This window comes from Dermacentor silvarum, chromosome 11, assembly GCF_013339745.2.
Source record: "Dermacentor silvarum isolate Dsil-2018 chromosome 11, BIME_Dsil_1.4, whole genome shotgun sequence".
NCBI classification, from domain to species: Eukaryota; Metazoa; Arthropoda; class Arachnida; order Ixodida; family Ixodidae; genus Dermacentor; species Dermacentor silvarum.
The window spans coordinates 69,859,594-69,880,669 of record NC_051164.1 but is presented as its reverse complement, the minus strand read 5'-3'; the positions used below and the strand labels follow the sequence as shown (position 1 = coordinate 69,880,669).

Here is a 21,076-nt window from a genome sequence, read left to right as displayed (position 1 = left end):
GCCCGTGGAGCCTTGTCAAAACTCATGTCCAGATTTAGTAGAGCTTTCGTGCTCGAACCACTGTAATTGTGCAAGAGGTCGTGGTGTAATACAAGTGTGCCGGAAAACCGACCATCGTGGGTGGAAGAAGATCCTGTTCCTCTGCAAAGTTCTGTAACGGCAGAATATTACCTGCTCCATGAGCTTGCCTAGGCAGGAGGTGAGTGAAATGGGGCAAATATTCTCTAGGTTCAGTTTCTTGCCCGGTTTTGGTATGAACGCCATTCGTGCGTGTTCCCACTCAGGAGGTAAACGGCCGGAATGACAGCACTTGTTCATGTATTCGGCTATTTCTCTCACGTGCTTCGGGTCGAGGTTATGCAGTGCCTTGTTCCTAACCCCGTCGGGGCTCGGAGCTGACGTCGTGCGCAGCTTGTGTAGCGCAGCGCAGACCTCTGCCTCCGAAATGTCAGCATTCAGCTGCTCGTTGGGAGCTCCGACGTAGTGTGGCAGGTGCGTGTCGCTCTGGCTCGAGGTGTTAATGTACCGGCTGGCGAGCGCCGCAAGCAGCTCCGGGTCGGTGCGGGAGTATTGGTGTATTATTTTCGTCAGTTGATTACGTGCCACCGACTTGGTGTTGCCTGGATCCAGCAGGTGTCGCAGCAGGTGCCATGTTTTCTTGCAGCCCCCCCCCCCCCCCCGCAGGGGCGTCTGCGTCAGAAGGCGTTTGGTGTGTTGCGACACCACGGACCCGAGCGCATGGGGGTTGGACCCTCCCGCGCCTATCCGTGCGCGGCTTAGCCGTGTCTGGGGAAAAGGGGATCCTGGGGGTTGAGCCGATGCCTGGCGTTTGGACCTTTACGGTCCCTCGGTGGAGGCAACACAACTGTTTGGCCTCTGCTTCACGTAGACGGCACCCCCGGACTGACCCACCCGGGGGAAATCGGTGGTCGCCTTTTCCTGTCCCCCTCTCCAACCTTTTGCTTTCCTATCTCCTTTCTTTTGCTCTCCTATCATCTCTTCTCTTCCGTCACTTCCAAATTTTCACAGGCGGCTTGGGTTAACCTTGTGTATGTGCCCTCTCGTGGGTATCTTATATTGGGTTATATCAGCAATGCACGGCTGGCGCCTCCAGCCTTACACGTTAAGTGCGGCAGCGTTCCCTAGTTGGGCTCCGTGGTGGGTGGCCGCCATTGCCTTCGAAATATACCAAACAATTATGAGAACACCTGCATTTCCCCGTTTACTTGATCGTCACTCTCACAAGAGGGGACGCACCGATGAACTACTTAACCTCTTGAAACCAAAAGAAATCTTCCCCCGGTTCCAAGTAGTGCACAGTGAAAAAACTGGAAAGCCAGCTAGAACCGTATCCCCTTTTCTTGTTGCGAAAGGCTTGACTGACGCCCTTGGCACAGGTTATAAAGTCACCAAAATGGCGATCGGGGACCTTCTGCTTGGGATCCGCAGTAAAGAGCAGCACAATAAACTCAACAAGCTTGTGGCATTCGGAGACATTCCTGTCACCGTTTCACCTCATCGTTCTATGAATACAGCACGCGGTGTAGTCTGATGCAGATCTCATCGACTTGTCCGAAACCGAACTATTGGAAGGCTGGAAAGAGCAAAACGTAACTAATGTACAGCGTATCACTATCAGACGAGACAATAAAGAAATTCCTACAAAACAGCTTATTCTTACCTTTGCCAGTTGCGATCTGCCACAAACCATAGAAACTGGATACACAAAGATAGCTGTTAGGTCATACATACCATCCCAGAAGATGTTTCCAATGTCAACGATTTGGCCATGGCTCGCAAAGCTGCCGTGGTAAACTCACATGTGCGAAATGTGGAACCCAAGGTCATTCCTCAGGTAACTGTGAAGCGACCCCTGACTGTGTAAACTGTGACGGTGAGCATCCAGCTTACTCCCGATCTTGTCCTAACTGGAAAAAAAATGTGGTTGATCCCTCTTATATAGGAATCGGTATAGAACACGAAAGTGAAACGTGTCTTCACAGAAGTAGTGTAATGTTTATTGCACATTGATATATAATGTCTATTGGTGTTTTGTGGCTAAAGCGCCCTTAGGCGTTGATGCACCCACGCTGACGCCTGGTGGCACGTCTCCTCCATCACGACTACCAACGTCGATGACCATGAGCAACCGTCGTGCATATGGAAGCTGCACTACGCTGCACACGCTAGCACAACGCGAAAGACGAAGCACGTAACTGACACACTAATACAACGCGCAAGACAAAGCACGTAACTGAATCGTCACCGAGTCAAATCAGCGCGTACAGCGCGTCGTAATTGCAGCCTCCGCGATCAGCTTCAGAAACATTTTCAGAGCTAATTGCGGAGGCCACGCTCCGCTGTGCTGAGTACGGTGAACGCCACCTAGGTGGCGTTGGTAGTGCTTCTTGATGCCAGCGTCCCTTCGAATGCTGGCATCGAGGCGTCGTAGTGCTGAGACCACCGAAGCGTTCACTGTCGGTGCGCGTTAGTTTCATATTGCAGTACTTCTCTTTTCTGCTCGTAGGCGGCGGCACCGCCCCGAGCAAGAGCGCGGGTACACGGAGGAGTGTTAGATATATAAGGCGCGTCTGTGTAGCTCTCTGCAAATGCGTTTGTGGCGCAATGGGTTAAACGCTCGGCGATCTATCGTCGCGGACCGAGAGGTCGTGGGTTCGATTTCCAAATTTTGCATGTTTGTGGAACTTTTTCTTCTGGTTTCTTTCTTTGTATTATGTTCGTGTACATTGTAAGCTGACGTATTTCCGTGACGGAAATACGTCAGTGAAGTCTTGGTGGACCCCGGCATAAAACACTTTCGTGTTAAAAGAAAAAGAAATTATCACTCTAAAAGTGCGTGAGAATATCTCTTTCAAGGAAGCACGTCAAAGGTGCTCACCATTCCACAGCACAACCTATGCCGAGGCGACGCGTCAGGGGGCAGCGTCGAACCGGCCTCCGCCACCTGCCCGGCTCGCGCATAGCGAGCCGTTGGCTGTGGCGCCCTCCGCCCCTGCGGTGGCTGCAGTCAAGTCTGCTCCACCCACCCAGACAGAGAGACTGGCTACCTAAGGGACGTCGGGTCTCAAGACCACGCCCCACGGTCTGAAAGGTCTGAAAGACGAACTAGCAGCCCGCACGTGCGGGCATCCAGTGCCTCCCAGGAGGCAATGGACACAACACCGGCACCATTGGTGCCCAAAAACCAGCGTGGCTCTCTCGAGCGCGCTAAAACCAACAAAAAACCCATAACGGGGCCAAACGACGGTCCTGTTACTTAAGACACTACACAACTGAACACAGAACACTCTCTTCAACAAGATGGCGGTACAAATTATTCATTGGAATGCCCGTGGCATTATAAACAACTTAGACGACATCAAAGAAATAATACAAGAATTTATTCCTAGGCTGTTCTGTGTTCAGGAAACGCACTTAAAGACATCTAATACAAATCTCCTAACACACTATAAATTATTTCGCAAAGATCGCGATGATGGCCTCACCGCGTCTGGCGGTGTGGCCATTATAGCTCAGAGGTCAGTTGCTTGCCAACACCTCCACCTTCAAAGAAATCTAGAGGCAGTAGCTGTTAGGGCAATACTGTTTGACAGGTTTGTGACAGTCTGTCCACTGTACGTACCACCCGAACATCGTTTGGCGCTTAGGGAACTGCATACGCTTGTTAATTCATAATAACAGCCATTCATAATAACAGGTGACCTGAATGCCCATAATACGCTTTGAGGCGACTCGCGCTGCGATGCAAGAGGGCGTACTGTAGAACACTTTCTTTTATGTTCTGGTGCGGTTCTGCTGAATAAAAAAGAACCCACCTTCTATAGCGCCACACATAAGTCATACTCATCAATAGACCTAACCATAGCCTCTCCAACTCTGATGCCATACCTTGACTGGAAGGTTATAAAAAACCCTTACGGAAGTGACCACTTCCCTATTGTTTTAAATATAACAAAACAAGCTAGCTGCCCTCCACAGGTTCCTCGATGGAAAACCGACTCGTCTAACTGGGAACTGTTTAAAAAGATTACGTACTTGGAGTGGGATGCTTTAGTTTCTTTTAATATAGACGATGCTGTGGCATATTTTACAGGTTTTATAATTGACGCCACTGAAAACTGCATAATACAAACTAACGGACTCGCTAATAAGCGTCGTATACCTTGGTGGAACGAGGAATGTAGAGAGGAAAGAAAAAAAAACAAAATAAGGCTTGGGGCCTGCTTCGTGACTCTCCAACTGCGGAGAATCTCGTTAATTTCACGCAGGCAAAATCACAGGGCTGGAGAACACGTCGACGTGCTAAGCGAGACAGTTGGGAAAAATACATATGTAGCATCAACTCTTACAAGGATGAGAATAAGGTTTGGAACAGGGTGAACAAACTAAATGGCCGGCAAGCACAACCACTTCCCTTAGTAAACACTCAAGGCGACAGCATGAAAGAGCAAGCAGATTTCCTGGGCGAACATTTTCAAAGTATTTCTAGTACATCACACTATGGGCCAACTTTTCTAAAGTTCAAGGAACGCGCAGAGCGGGAACGCCTCGAACAAAAAAGCACAACAGATGAACCTTACAACAGTCCGTTTAGTCTCGCTGAACTCAAGGCCTCTCTCAGTTCTTGCACCAACTCCGCACCAGGTGGTGACCGCATAATATAAGAAATGATTAAGAACCTGCACTCAGAAACACTAAACACGCTTCTGTCTCTTTATAATACCATGTGGATATCTGGACATATTCCATCCTCATGGAAAGAAGCCATTATCATCCCAATTTATAAACAACGCAAGGATCCCGCATTAGCCAGCAGCAATAGGCCAATAGCACTGACAAGCTGTATGTGCAAGTCATATGAAAAAAAAATCGCAGTTTCACCTGAAAGGCGAAGCATCAATTGCGATAGCAAATTTGTAGAGAGCTATACGGAGTAATGATAGTAGCTTTATCAGCTGTATAAACTTGGACATGCAGCAGCACCGGCAACACGCAGAACTGTTGTCGACGCCGTCGGCGTTTTGCACGCGTTCGCACAAAATGCGTGCGGCGTTGGTGACTGCTGCCGGAGCCTCTGATATAAATAGGCACTTGGTGCCGCAGCTAAACGTCGCGTCCCTTCCCTTCCCCCCACGGCCTTTCGTGCGTCAGAAGAAGGCGCGTTTGCTCTACATATATGGTGATGGTAAAGGAGGAAAGAGACGCCTACTTCTGCAGCCCTTAAGGGAGCACGGCACAGAACGCGCGTTTGTTCTCCGCCGTGCGTTCACTCCCCGTGAAAGCGCGCGTCCCTCGCGCCCTTTCACTCGCACATACAGCGTTCGGCGGCACGCGGCGACGATTTCACCTCCATTGACGTCATACGGAACCTCACGGCGACGGCGACGGCGACGGCGACGGCAACGGCGACGGCGACGCCGACGGCAGAAATCTGCTTTGGAGTGTCCATATAATTGCTATCGCAATAAAATAGTGAACCGGCGTCTTATATATTTCCTGGAAAGCAACCGTCTACTTGACCCGATGCAATGTGGTTTCAGGGAAGGTAGGTCAACAATAGACCACCTCATTCGCATTGAGGCAAACATCAGAGACGCTTATATACACAAGCAATTCTTTCTCTCTGTATTTCTCGACTTGGAGAAAGCCTATGACACAACATGGCGATTCGGAATCCTCCGAGACCTATCTGCAATGGGTGTACGCGGCAACATGATAAACATGATAGAGAACTACTTGTCTAACCGCACGTTCCGCGTAAGAGTGGGCAATCCCCTGTCCAGAAGTTTCACTCAAGAGACTGGTGTGCCACAAGGGGGTGTGCTTAGTTGCACCCTTTTCATTGTGAAAATGAACTCCCTTCACAAAGTCATTCCACCCTCAATGTTTTATTCAATATATGTCGATGATGTGCAGATAGGATTTAAGTCTTGTAACCTTGCAATATGCGAGCGTCAGGTTCAGCTCGGACTGAACAAAGTGTCAAATTGGGCAAATGAAAATGGTTTTAGGCTAAACCCTCTCAAAAGCTCCTGTTTACTTTTCTCTAGAGAGGCCTAATACAAGATCCAGATATTATGCTGCATGGACAACACATACCAATCAACACTGAACACAAATGTTTAGGCATTATACTCGACGCAAAACTAACCTTCATTTCTCATATCAAGTATCTTAAAGCTAAGTGCCTGAAAACAATGAACATCCTGAAAATACTGTCACACACAACATGGGGTAGCGACAGAAAATGCCTCATGAAACTCTATAGGAGCCTTGCACGATCGCGGTTAGACTACGGCGCAGTAGTGTATAACTCTGCTACCCCCAGTGCTCACAGGATGCTGGACCCTGTGCATCATCTTGGTATCTGCCTCGCCACCGGTGCCTTCAGGACAAGCCCTATTCAAAGCCTGTATGTAGAATCGAACGAATGGTCCCTTGATCTACAACGATCATATTCTACTTTTAATTACTTTCTCAAAGTACACACTGATAAAGACCATCCTTATTATAATACCGTCAACGATATGACCTCTGCAACACTTTTTCATAACAAGCCAGCAGCAAGAGAGCCATTCTCGCTCCGTGTGAAGAGGATCAGCGAAGATATGGACGTTCCGTTTCTTGAAAATCGCCTAATGGCTCCTGCTAAGCCGTTACCGCCGTGGTTGTGGCACATCATTGACTGCGACACGTTATTTGTGGAAGTAACGAAGCACGCTCCAGAGGCTCACATTCGCATGCATTTTCTAGAATTACAATTTAAGTACTCGTGTCCAGAATATTATACAGATGCGTCTAAATCGCATGTCGGCGTATCTTATGCAGCCGTCGGCCCAACCTATTCGGAGTCCGATGTTCTCCACCCTCACACAAGCATCTTTACAGCAGAGGCGTATGCAGTATGGTCTGCTGCGAAACACATCAAGCAGTTAAAACTACATAGGGCGGTCATACACACACTCATTAAGCGTCGTTAAAACATTGATGTCATGCTGCAAACACAAAAATCCAGTAATTGCAGAACTTTTCTCTCTCCTATTTAATATTTATGCCTCTCGCCAACATGTAACGCTATGCTGGGTGCCTGGACACAGAGGTATTGAAGGTAACGTGCTAGCAGACCGAATGGCAACTTCCTTAGATACAAAATCTTACAACATGTCCATAGCTGTTCGATTTGTTGACCTAAAGCCATATTTGCGGAAAAAACTGAGAACGTACTGGCAACATCAGTGGGACGCTGAAATTCTTAATAAGCTCCACGTGGTTAAGCCACATTTAGGGTATTGGCCATCACTGACCAACTCAAGACGAAGTGATGTCCTATTCTGTCGTCTCAGAATAGGACACACTTATGGTACACAGAGTTTTTTGCTGACTGGCGGTGACCCTCCAATGTGTAGTAGATGTGGGGACACCCTCAGTGTTCAGCATGCCTTCCTGGAATGTCGCGAAGCACAAGCCGAGAGAAAAAGACACTTCCCTTTAGCATATAGGCAGTGTATACCACTTCACCTAGCACTGTTTCTAGGCAGAGAACCGCTATTTGATATGAAGTCCGTTTTAGCCTTTTTAAATGACGTTCGTACGCTCAACGTATTCTGCCCCAGAAATTCGTAGCACGGCCTCCTGAGAGAGGCCGATGTTGCGATGTCAATCTTTGTTTATAGCACATGCCTCGGGCCCCTTGTACTCAAGGTACCTGGTGAGGCTGTTGTGCTACTCGGTGTCAACCATCACTTTTTCATTTTTAAATACATGTTAAGTTATCACAACCTTCTTCCACCTTTCAACTCATAGCATACGCCACTTCAGTCACTATCATTATTTTACTACCTATATGTTTTACGCCATCTACAGCGACAGTTTTTAGGCCCCTTTACAGCCATGTCACATCTACCATGAGAAACTCATTGCCCGCGTCATAACAGCTCATCAATTACATTACCACTTGTCATGGCGCTCTTTGGCCATATATGGCCCTTGCGCCATAAAACACCACACATCATCATCATCATTTCTTGCAGCCCAGCTGGCTGTTGAGGCTGTTGTAAATCTGACTCCACTGCTGACGTTCCAGTGTAGAGGTGTGAGCCTCTATCTCCCGTTTCAGGTTCGCTATGCGCCGTCGCAGCTTATTGTTGCGACGTTGGCGCTGCCACCTGTGCGTGAGGCTTTCGCGTGCTTCCCACATGTGCAAGAGGCGGGAATCCTTCGATGGCTGCTCTTGAGGCGCTACCACATTGTACGTCGTCGAAGTCACGTCGCGGCTCAGCGACCTTATCCATTCGTTGAGATCCGATATAGAGACGGCGGCTGTTTCTTCGCGTAGCTGACAGAATCCCACTTCGTAATGCGGCCGTGGTCGTCTTCGCCTGGCTGGCGGCCGTTTCAAGAGACAGTGGCAAAATGTAATGATCGCTGCCGACCGTGTGGCCTGTATTCTGCCAACGGGCGCCCGGTATAGTCTTGCAAAGGGAGAGGTTTGGCGTGGTATATCTGCACACGCTGTCACAGTATACATAAGCCCTAGATCTTGAGCAGTCTCCCATAATCGGGTGCCCTTGCGGTCGGATTTTGGGTAACCCCACTCTGGATGTTTGGCGTTGAAGTCGCCCAAAATCAGTAGCTGTGCTCCTTTGGTCAGCAGAGACGTTTGCGGAGGACTAGTGGGATGTTAGTGCCCTTGTCTTGTGGTGAGTTGTAAATGCTGAGGACGAAGCGCGGGCTGTCTTCCCTTCTCCACGGCAGTATTTCAAGGAGTGTGCGTTGAATGCCTGTGCCTTCAATTTCGTGTTGTGTGGCTGTAAGGTTGGGGTGTACAAGGATGGCCGTGTTGGGGTGAGGCCCATTGGCCGGTCCTAGCTGAATGTATGGAGTGTAATCTGGTAGTTTTACAGGAGTGTTCGTCTCTTGTAGTGCTATGATGTCTGGTGTGTCTTGCGTGTTGTGTTGGATGTGAAGCTGCAAGTGCCCCCGCTTAGTGCGGTAGCTCCTGCAGTTCCACTGCCATACTGTCAGAGTTGTTCGTGGGGCCTTGTTACGTTTGTGGCGGCGTGAGGCCCTACCTGGTGGGCTGGCGTTGGTGTGTGGCTGCCTTCTTACGGATTTCCTCTAAGATGTAGTTTTGGCTGGTGTCTGTCGCTCTTATATCGCGGCGAGCTGTGTGCTGTGTTTGGCTTGTGTGGCCTCCGCAGAGCTCTTGAGTGTAGTTTATGTGTTTATCGTGTCCATGCGGAATGCGTGAAATTCCTGAAGCTTTGTGGTTTTATATTGACTGATCATGTTAATGTGCGCCTCAAGCTTAGTTTCTAGGGCGGAGATGGCCGCGGTTACGGCAGTGGCATTGTCCGCTTCGGTGTGGAGCGAGGAAGTGCATGTGGGTGCTGTGCGCTTGTTTGAGCTTTGGGGCTCTGGTGCCGTGCTAGTGGAGGCGGGTGAGGATTTCCATGTTTGTGATGCAGGTGTTGATGTCGGTGTGGATGTGTGAGAGGCGCGGCCACTGTCTACCTTAGCTTCAAGGGATCGGATATAGCTAAATAATTTAGCAATCTGGGACTCCTGAGTGGAGATTTGGGCTTGCTGGGCCGAAATTTGGGCTCTGAAGGCGGAATTCTGCTTTGCCATCTCCCTTACCTGTGAGTTGGATGCCAGTGACGCCGGTGGTACATGTTGCCAGGCCACCATCTTGGGTGGCTCTCCGGGGCCTTGGCTAGACGACGGGAGCTGGATTGCCGAGGGGGATTGTTGGGTTGACCGAGATCTCGAGCGGTGGGTGCGGGACCGGGACCGGGACCAGCTGGCTCGGCGTTCAGGTTGGCCATTGGAGTCGAGCGGCGGGAACGACGACGACCGGCCTTGGAGGGACGGGGACCAGCTGCTGGAGATGCCGCTGCGAGACGCACTGCGCCGGGTGACCCTTGAGAGCCTACCTGCAAGCTCTTATGTAGGCTCCCTGGGTGACCCGGGCAGGTCCTTGTGCTTTGCTTCGTGTGTGGGGTGTGCGGCGTCTTCTTGACGAAGCGGTATTTGCAGTTCGAACTGCTGGTATTGCGTGCCCCGCCGCAGACGATGCAGCGTGGCGCGCATGTTGGAGTTTCGCCCTCCTTGGGTGGGGGGTGCTCCCCGCCGCAACGGCGGCATCGCTGCTTGCGTGGCAAGGGACAGACGTCCGTGCGATGGCCAACCTTCTAGCAGTTGTAGCCTGATTCCACCCGGTTGTAGAACGGGTAGAGTTTAATGTCGGTGCCGTGATTGAATATCCATTTCGGGAGTTCCTTACTTGCGAGTGTGACCACCAGGTGCCTAGTCTGGCCCATGCGTCTGCCGCTCACAATAGGCATGTCGGGGGTTGCTGGCTTGGATGTCTGCCAGTATCTCTTCGTCCGAGAAATCGTCGAACGCGTGAAGCATGATGCCTCGCACGGCGTCGTCTGGAGGGGGAGCATACACGTGGATGTCGATGGTGCCGGTGCGCACGTTAATGGATTTGATGCAGAGGTAGGCTTCGGCACGCCGAGAGTCCACGACACTCAGCGTGAAAGTGTTGTTGGTGGGATTCGTTCGTAGGCGATGCCGCTTCGCTGGTGTTTGATCGGGCAACGAGGCTGCCTTGAGCAGGGCTTCATGTAACTGCCACGGTGGCACCTTGGTGAGGTCGATTGGTGACTGCGGGCGTTTCACGATGCGTGTGGCGTCTGCCGGCATTCTAGGTAGCGGTGCGCGTCTGCGTTAGGGTGGCGGGCGCGGCTTGGGAATCGATGTGCTCCGTCCGTTGCCGTTTGAGCTCGCTCCCGTTGCACTGAGGCTGGGAACTTCCTTGCCTTGAGCCTTGAGGTCGCGGCGGCGTCGTTCTTTAGCGATGTAGCCGGGTGACTTCCAGGAGTCGTCGGACCATTCTTCCACTGAGGTAAGTTCTCCTTCTACCGTGGACTTCATGTCGGTGGGCGACGGGGGCACGTCGAGGGAGCAGTTGTTGTGTCGCGAAGCCTACCTGGGGCCTTTCTCGCGCTAAGCCCGTTAGGCTTAGGGCGGCGAGCGGCGTGGTCCGGGGAAGCTAAAACTCTCCTAGGAGAATCTCCGAAAGTCCAGCGTGGAGGATGATGTCTACGTGGTCCTGATACCTTCCTGCACCCACTCGTGCAGGAATCATATAAGTCGGTGCAGTTGACGCAGCGAAAATACCGAAAATCGCAGGAGCTGACGTGGAGTGCGACCGTCCACTCCGAGCGCTCGCAGCGTACTCCCCTGCGGAGGCGGAGCTGAGCCGTGGAGTCATCGCGTCACTGTGGCGGCGACAGAATGACCCGCGACTCCGCGCCGAGCACATTGCCGGGAATATGGGGCGACCGATGAAGGGCGTTACTCCCGAAGAAGAGGAAGCACGGCGCGAGAACCGTCGTGCTGCTACTCGAGAGCGGATGAGGCGACTTCGGACCAACTTTGAGTTTTGCACCGGTGAAACGGTGGCAAAGCGTCGGCAATTTGCAAAAGATTCGAAGCTACGAGCTCGCGTTGCCGAGCAAAACCGTGTGTAGCCAGAAGCTTCGACTAAACGATCCGGGCCTGCGAGTCATGGAGAACCTTTAGCAGCAAGTTCGGAAAGCCATGGGAGGTGCCATGGGCGGTTTGCCCGCGATTTTCTCAGTAGTGAGTTGGGTCACAGTTGCCGAGTTTGTGATAGCAGTAGTTTCGGCACTCGTTCAAGTGGGGTGAAGACGCGCTGGACGAAGATTTGCCCTCCGGGCATCGGGCGGCAAGGAAAAGAATGACGGCTGGTACTAAACAAAAATAACACTCTACATACTGTAAAGACTGAGTGTTCGTTGCTGTTTCGGCTACTAGTGATCCCATTGTGATACTGCGCAAAATAAATTTTTGCGAGTCTCGAACATAAAGCGTAACGCCAGGTGGGGCCGCCAGCTTCGCTCTTTGCCCATTCTTCGCACCACTAGTGTGAAGCTGCCCTTTCTTATTTAAAAAGAATTTATTTTTTTATGCAACAACAGCACTCGCGGATAGAGGCACCATCTCGTGACTTTCCTGCAACATCGCTCCTTGCGAGTAAATGAGTCTACGCAGCTTCGGAAATGAAGCATGATCGCAGTGCTTATTCGCAAAACTTTCGAGTGGAATAAGTGGCATTGTAGTTGAGTAAACATTTTACATTTCGCTGATAATTCTGGTCACTTGTAGCGTATATATTACTTCTTTGGACAAGACCAATCTCATTTTTTCCCTCAAGCTGATTATTTCCATCATTAGTTGGACTATGCTCCATCAATTTTGGAATCGTCAAGCATGCTCTACACTATTTCCTTGCAAAGAAATCTTATGATCGATTTTAAATGCCAAACTATTTATGCGTTTCAAGGCTAGCATGAGGTTATTTATGTTCATCACACTTGCAGACTACTGTAAAACGCTCGCACATCACTTTATCAGAGTTAGAACAGAAATATTCTGTTAAAACCCATAGGAAAGCCGGTAATCATGTTATTGCGGCTTCCTGTGCTTGTACTTTCTTTTTTTTTTCTTTTTTTAGCCCTACGGCTACGTATTTCATCACGTTCCATGAAACAGAAACTTCTCAATTTCCTTGTTTTACTTTGAAATAGGTGGGGTGCTTACAAAACACAAATGTTTTTTGTGATTGGGCAATCAATAAGGACAGCCCTCAGCTAATTTCGGTGCCATCTCTGCCTGTCGTGACTGTGAGAGAGGAGGATTGCGGTTGGCTTGAACCCCAGTTGCTTGAGCAAAGGGACATAACAAACGTCTCAAGAATAGCTTTGCAGCTTTGTTTGTATAGGCTACCTGTACTACCATTACACATGTGCTGTTTAACGGCACTTTTCTCTACGGTATTATGCTATGGAACAACAAGCAGTAATTAAACATTGTGACTGCCATAAACATAGCTGTTCAAGCGCACCATGAACAAAGAAAAAGAAAACGAATGCCTCTCTTGAAACCTTTGGCTATTCCTTTACGTTGACCATCATCGGCGATGATTTCTGGTCATTTTTCTTATTATTCCTTCAAAAAACAATTTCAGTGCACTTGTGGAGTTTCACAATGCTCAAGTGAAACAAATTAGTTGGCCCTTCCTCTCCGTGAAGATGGAAGATAAGCAAGGCTTGTCACCATCACAACAAATGGAGGGTATAGCTACCCTTTACAGTGCTGAACGCAGGCAGTTTTCCCTTGCTTAAAGATTCCGCGCACGTACCGCAAGCTCCTAATTCGCCGAGGTTTTCACTAGTAGCATAATGTTCATTCAACACTTCCAAGGCATTGTGTCGCTGTTCGTCGGAGCGGACCACACTGATGAGGGACACTTTGTAGTCGTAACACAAAAGCTTGCGTTCGATGTCTCGAGTTTGCTCGGTGGCGTGGTTAGCAGCATCCTCACGCCATTGCCGATAGCTATAATTAAAAACAAGTTGCTTCAAAATTAATTCTGTCCGGCACGTAAGAGAAAGAATGGCTCTTACCGCCTTAAGCAATCATTCATACCCCCGTAAACAGGGCCTCCCCGTTACAACGACACAAGAGAACTGAAAGCTGAAATTCTACGCTGGAATGATGGGTGGTTACGGAACCAACTGTGGAAGAAGATGATGACGTTCGAGCCATTGCTGATGATAATAGTTTCTGTGAACCTGCAAACCGACATGGACGTCCAGGCTACAATCAACAAGCTTCGCTTTTCAAATACAGCATAAGTACATAAGTATTCAAGGAAATACTAGACGTGATTCATGCGTACTTGAGCGTTGGCGCAAATGTGGGAAGTTGTAACCGTATTATAGAAATTATTTACTAATAATCTGCTTGTCAGGACAATGGCCACGATGTTTTGAACAATTGCAATGGCCTCCGGACAGGTTAAAATAAAATAACTAATTCCAGGTATTCTAAATAAGTGTATTTGTCCTTTTCCCAGTAATGATTACTTCAATTTAAGAAGGTACACGTTCAAATTATGTTCAATGTGTTCTACGAAGTACTATCATGGCTGTTTGTTGTATTGCATTGAAAGTATATTTATTATGCCACGTTTTGTCCTTGTAATATTTTTCAGATGTCGGAGATAGCGGAAAGAGTGAGTGTGAATAATCCCTACACTATATCTTCACTAGAAGCAAAGTTTCCCAATGTAAGTCACAATTCATACCGAACTATCGCTTTAACTAGATTAAGAAACAACGAGATACTATATCACAGCACACGTGCGCAATGCGGTGCTTATAGAGTTAAATGTTTTCTTTCCTTGCTCTATCTTTGCTGATGAAGCACAAAGACTAATTTTTGTAATATCGATGAGTTATTTGATGAATGCTATACATGCCCCGTCGTTTATTATTATATTTTATTTAGTCTAAAAGAAACAATGCATCCAACAACACATTGTGTATTCAAAAGTTTCGCAATGAATGCTCATTTCGCAGACTTAGTAAAGCGTAGCACATATACGTATGAGCAAACCTTTGGAGATTATCTAACACTGGCCGCAACTTACGAATACCTCGTGAACAATTATTTCTGTCTCGGCGTAATTTATCCTTTAAGGCTGATTAGACGAAAGTGCTGCCAGAGATAAAAAATCTGAACGTTTAAAGGCATTATTCATGCACTCACATACTTTAGTAAATTGGATGGTTTATAATTGCAATAGTAAAACTAAAATATTTTAAGCACAAAAGCTTCCACAAAAGCACCCGTTCTCGGCCCCATGTTTTTACAACTGGCATGTGCCTGCTTGAGCCAGAAAGGTTTCACCCAATTCTAGTTTCGCCGGATAGCACTGAAGCGTTTATACGACGCATAGTCCACTTCTTATGAGCAAATGGTGGCAGGTGGCCGCTAATGACGCACCGCCAGAGATAAACAAAGAACACAGAAACCAGGCCATAGATAGCCTGTCCTTCGCCCAGCGCCAGTCATCGTGCACCCCACAGCAAGGAAAGCTCGAAAGAAAAAGAACAGAGGAATAAACTGGGGAGAACGATCGGAATGTGCTGCCTCAGGACATCGATGCGCCGGATACCTGTGCGTCCGCCGAGGCTGGGACCCGGATGAGCCGAAGTAACCATCGGCCGGCATCGGACAAAGGGGGCCGCCGCCGGCAACTACGAATATGTACGCACCTTCCTGCTCCCTGGTGTGATCTCTTGAGGCGCCGTCTTGCGCGCGCATTCCCGGAGCGCACGCAAACAGGGTTCGAATCGCAACAAAGTGTCGGCCATTGCGGAAGTCCGTTGACCTACCTGTTGGCGGGATAACAGCCGAGTGAGATTGTTTTGTGACCCGCTGCCATCCCGTCCAGGCAAGGAGGAGGGGGACATGGAGTCCTCGAGAACGTAACGGAATGTAACAGCGTCATACTGCCATTGCGAAAGCTAGAAACCCCACATACTTTATTTTGCGATCACAGCGGTCTACCGCGCTCTACCTGAATACGTCCCTGTAGTGTGACTTAAGCCTTTTTGAGCATGGTAATGAACTCTGAAATCCGCCGTGCTTGCATAGGGGCTATGCTGTTTGGCTGTTCGGCTGCTAAGCACGAGGTCACAGTATCAAATTCTGGTCACGGCGGCCGTATTCGATGGGGCGAAATGCGCAAAATACCCGTGTACTTAGATTTAATTGCAGGTTAATGAACGCCAGGTTGTCCAAAATATTCCGGAGTCCCCCTCAACGGCGTGCCTCATAATGAGATTGTGGTTTTCGCACATAAAACAACCAAATTTTCTAAACTGGGCTCACATCGCCGAGATCCGGAACGTGGGACACGCCACTTACGCGGATGACATTACGATCTGGGTACCGGGAGGATCAATGGCCACTCACTACAGAGCATGCTAGAAACCATCGAGGGGTTTCTCTGCGGCACGGGGCTTGATGTCTCCCCGTCGAAATCGGAACTCTGTACAGACAGTCTAGGCCAGGAGTCAAAAACCTCGAGCCTTTGGATAGTCTCCCAATAGTTATCAAAGCGAAAAACGGGCAGCCAATACCGAGTGTAGACTCGGTCAAAATTCCAAGTCTGCTCATCGACGCCAAGGGTTACAACGCGACGGTTCTCAGTAAGCTCTCTGGTCAGGCTGGAAACGTCATCAAAATGATCACCCACATTTCCAACCGAAGAAGCAGGCTAAAGTTAGGGCAATGTTCTGAAAGCTTTCCTGACCTTTTTCCAGAGCCACATTACCTAAACCCCCTACCTCAATTGGAGCAGGGCGAAGAATGCCAAATTAGACGCGCTTATAAGAACGGGCCTCAAACGTGTGGTGGGACTTCCCCAGTCTACGAGCATGGAAAGACTACTGGAGATAGGGCTCCAACCACGATAAACGAAATTATAGAAGCCCTCTCGGCGGCACAGGATTATAGACTATCGTAAAGCAGGGTAGGAGTCAGAATACTAGACGAGGCCGGCATTCGGGCGAGGCACGACCCGGAGGGCAAAGTCTGTCTACCTAACAACGTTAGTTCCCTAATCAAGGTAGAGCCAATTCAGCGCAACATTCACCCAGTACACAACGAGGGTATGAGCCGCGCGAGAGCTCAGGCAATCCTCAAGCAGATAACTCAACAGGGACTACACGCTTCATTTGTAGACACCGCTAGATTCGACAGCGGAGACGCGTTCACCCTATCGGTAGTGCACGCAAAAGGGAATCTGGTTAATTCGGCCTCTGTGCGCACCAATTCTGTTCACGAGGCGGAGGAGGCGGCGATCGCCCTGGCAGTACACAGCGCACATTCTCCCCTCTTCGTCTTCTCGGACTCGCATATATACGGCCGTTAGCTCCTTTTCGGCGGCGCGCGTATCGAAACGGGCGAATGTGATTGTGATCAACCCGCTCACTGCTTTCCCGCAAATCGGCACGGAAGCTTATTTCCACATTTCATGGTTTCCGGCCCACTTGGAGGACTCGGCCCAAGCGCAAGGCTGCAACCCCAACGAAAGGGCTCACCGGCTGGCGCGCGATTTCACGGTCCGCGCAGCCGAGAACGGGCATCCTCGTAACGAGGCTTGCATCTAGAAATACCCAATGTGCACCTTTCACGAAATCGTCTCACACTACCGCGAAATTCTAAAAATTAACTTTGAGCTTCTTTTTCTCTTCTAATAATTGACCTATTGCAGTGTCATTAACGACAGCAGAGTTTTCGAAGAAAACTTTATTAATCTAAGTTGATTTATTGTTTTGCTTTAGTGTCCCTTTAAGCTCTCGGTCGCACCGCATAGTGAGAAAAAAAAACTGCTCCTGGCGATGACGTCACCGTGCGTTGCCTAGCAACCACCTCACGGAGCGATGTATGCTTCTCCTCTCGGTGCCATGTTGCCTTGACATGGTGCGTTAAGGAAAGAGAAGGAGAGCACGCGCCGGAGAGAGAAAGAGAAAATGAGAGAGAGAGAGAGAGAGAAAGAGGCAACGCGAACGCGCAGAGCTGCTGTTGATGCCGTCGCTGTTTCCCTGCGTTCGCGCCGAACGGGCGCGGTTTCCGTGACTGCAGCAGGCGCCTCTGCAGTGTCGGCTCGGCAGGTTTCGACCAGTGAGGCCCCGGCAAGTGAGGAGGCGCAGCTTGGTCGTGACGTCACCGGGGAGATAAAGTTCGGAGCCGCCGCGATGGCGGCCGAACTCTCTTTGACTCTGTGGCTAGTTACCTTGCCCTTGACGTGGGACGACCAAAGAAGATCCGGACAGCCGTAGAAGAAGCGGCTCATCTTGAAGCGCATCGCGCGGCCAAGCGAGAATCTGCGCGTCAGCGGCGAGCCAATTCGGAATACCATGCCTAGCAGCACTTAACATTTCCTAGCAAAACTCAGCAAGCCTAGCAAAACCTGGAACAAGCTAAGTCGATTACTAGTTCCGCTGTTTACTTCAGCCTTGCACCTAGAGCACTGCACGGGCCGATTTTTTTCAGCCCGAGCCCGGCCCGGGCCCGGAAATAATCTACGTTACCCGCCTGGTCCGGCCCGCCACCCCTTTACCTTAGGTCCAAGCCCGGCCCGAGCCCGACTCGAAACCGGCCCGAAACCGGCCCGAAACCGGCCCGAACCCGGCCCGAACCCGGCCCGAGACCAAAAAAGACCACCGAGTGGCATTAAAAAATAAAATGAATCATAGATTGAAAGCAATTTATTCTTAAACCATAAATACATGTCGTATGCAATTATGAACACCATTTGAGCGGTCTGAACGCAAATACCAGCGCGCGGAGTAATACGAATGACCTGCCGAGCAGTATCGCCAGCAGTTTCCAACGGCGCGACCTTGATGCCGCCCTATCCACCTCTATCGCAGCGCCGCCACAGTATGTATCGACGTCGGGTGCCGCACCGTAGAGTAACATACGGATAAGAAGAGTGGCCACTCCAGCCTAAAAGCGGCACAGCCATAGAGTAACATGCAAGGACAATAGAGGACACTTCCATAGGCCCCTGCGGCCGATTTTGGTTCGCAGCGCACCTAGCGGGTGTGTGGAATCCACACAGACTCAGAGATTGGGACCACAGCAAAACTAATCTCGAAGGTTATCAACTGGTGATTAGAAAAAATTACACGGCCTCCAAGATTGCTCCCGTTCCAGTGCTCGTCCCGGCGGCTATATTTCTATTTTCTTAAAGCGTAGCTTGCATGCATCGAGTAGCTTCGCGTAAGCTGTACCGCCAGAGAAGCAAGCACAGGATGCCACTGTGTGTTTATGTAGACATTTTAAATAAAACATGACAAGTGTTGGAAGAGACGAAACATTTTATTTTCAAGTCATATTCTCAGTAAGCACATGCGCACTTTTTTTTCGCAACATTCGATGAACGCAAGCACAGAAAGATGGTTGCACTGCAAAGTACAAGACATGCCAATACAGGTGCCATATGTTGAAAATAAATTTCACAAAAGGAATAAACAGGCGATATTATGAAAAACCCCACAGAACAGTAAAACTGCAGAAGACAGCATTAGCATTAAAGAGGAAAACAACGCTCGTCCTTTGAAGCCTAACCTTTCTTATTAAGTGGTAGTTTCGGCCTGCATAGTAAACAAGGAATGAAGGCTGCTCACTGCAGTTGTCCGCCAACCACGCTATCTACCTGTCCTGCCGTTGTTACTGCACCACGCAACACAGCAGTAATTCCCGCAGTACTTAAATATGGTCAGCATGACCTGAAAAAAAAAAGTATTGGTTATGGCTTCTCTCCCGCCTTCGCACAAATTTTCACCCACGCACTTCAGATCGCCCTTTCGCATAAAGCGTCACATGCAATTGTCGTAGCTAAAAAAACAAAAAAAGCAACCTTCGGTGCCATGCATGCGCTACTGAGGCAGGAGTGTTTATTCAGAATACGTCGTAGCCACAGCTTACAAACATTCTTCTCAATTCGCAAGTTCTCTCTAGATTCGCTCGTAACAAACGCTTCAAGCAATCTGCGCAGGCCAGGAATAACGATCCTAAGCATAACTGCATTCTTTAGCACAATTGCAGACACATGCATTGAATTCAGACTACGTATACCGGCGTGTGTCGACTCATTTTCTCGCGCCAAGAAACGATTTTCTCGCAAACGTGTTGAGCAGCATTCCAAATTGCTGTTTCTTACGGAATGTGAACCAATCCACAAACATCATGCGTGAAGTGAAGAACACAAAAAAGCTCTCTGCGCTGAACAGCACAATGCGACAAATGTCAGCTTACGGCTGAAGTGACAAATACATAAGCAATTTGCAAAGTAATGGAGGGAAAAAAAAACGTAATGAAGGCCTTCTTACCAAGCAGCAGCCAAGCGGAAAGACGTTCAGGCAGACGAACCCAGCAAAGACCACGCAGACATTATCGCACATCTTTTGTAGCGTCGCCTTGCGTGATCTCACCATGGCCGATATTTTGTAGCGATGCGTTATGCTTTATTCTATATACTAGCCTTATCATCCACCGCTCACGGCCGGCTGATCCCGTTGATTACGTCTACAGCCACATAGACAAGTAGACGTATAATGCACTAGAAAAGTTACTACTGTAGATAACTAGTAGGCGCGTTCCCTTGGAGACAGGGAGTGTTGTATAGCCCTCTAGCGGGCGGCATGAAGCTGCGTAGCTCGGCCGCGTTTAGGCTGGATTGGCCACTCTTGTATTCCGTATGTTACTTTATGGCACAGCTACGTAGCTTCCTGCCGCCCGCTTGAGGGCAATACAACACTCCCTGTATCGCTAACTAGAACGCGCGTTCTAGTTATCTACTGTAGTAACCTTTCTAGTGCACTATATTTCTACTTGTCTATGTGGCTGTAGAAGTAGACGTTATCAACGGGATCAGCCGGCCGTGAGCGGTGTAAAAGTATACGCATCGCTACAAAATACCAGCCGTGGTGTGATCAGGCAAGGCGACGCAATACCAGATGTGCGATAACGTCTCCGTGGTCTTCGCTGGGTTCGTCTACCTGAACGTCTGTCTGCTTGGCTGCTGCTTGGTAAGAACGCCATCATTACGTTCTTTTTTTCCCATCATTACTTTCCAAATTGCTTATGTATTTGTCACTTCAGCCGTAAGTTGACATTTGTCGTATTGTGCTGTTCGGCGTAGAGAGCTTTTTGTGTTCTTCACTTCGCGCATGATGTTCGTGGATTGCTTCACATTAAGTAAGAAACAGCAATTTGGAAGGCTTTGCAGTACGTTTGCGAGAAAATCGTTTCTTGGTGCGAGAAAGTGAGTCGGCACACTCCGGTACACGTAGTCTGAATTCAATGCTTGTGTGTGCAATTGTGTGAAAGAATGCAGTTATGCTTAGGATCGTTATTCGTGGCGTTCGCAGATTGCTTGCAGCCTTTGTTACGAGCGCAATTAGAGAGAACTTGCGAATTGAGAAGAATGTTAGTAAGCTGTGGCTATGACGTGTTCTGAATAAACACTCCTGCCTCAGTAGCGCTTGCATGGCACCAAAGGTTGCTTTTTTTTAACTATGACAATTGCATGTGACGCTTTTCGCGAAAGGGCGATCTGAAGTGCGTGGGTGAAAATTTGTGCGAAGGCAGGAGAGAA

At 49.2% G+C, this 21,076-nt stretch overlaps 1 protein-coding gene across 2 annotated transcripts in view; it reads left to right on the top strand.

Annotated features, from left to right (window-relative positions):
* Positions 1-21,076, top strand: part of LOC119432657 (neprilysin-4-like) — a 74,834-nt gene that overhangs the window by 15,798 nt on the left and 37,960 nt on the right. Inside the window, exon 3 of one of the 2 annotated variants that reach the window (XM_037699813.2) lies at positions 14,111-14,185. The exons of the other annotated variant lie outside the window; for it this stretch is intronic. Within the exon in view, the coding sequence (XP_037555741.2) occupies positions 14,111-14,185 (75 nt within the window). The remainder of the gene's footprint in view (positions 1-14,110; positions 14,186-21,076) is intronic. 2 annotated transcript variants of the gene reach the window in all.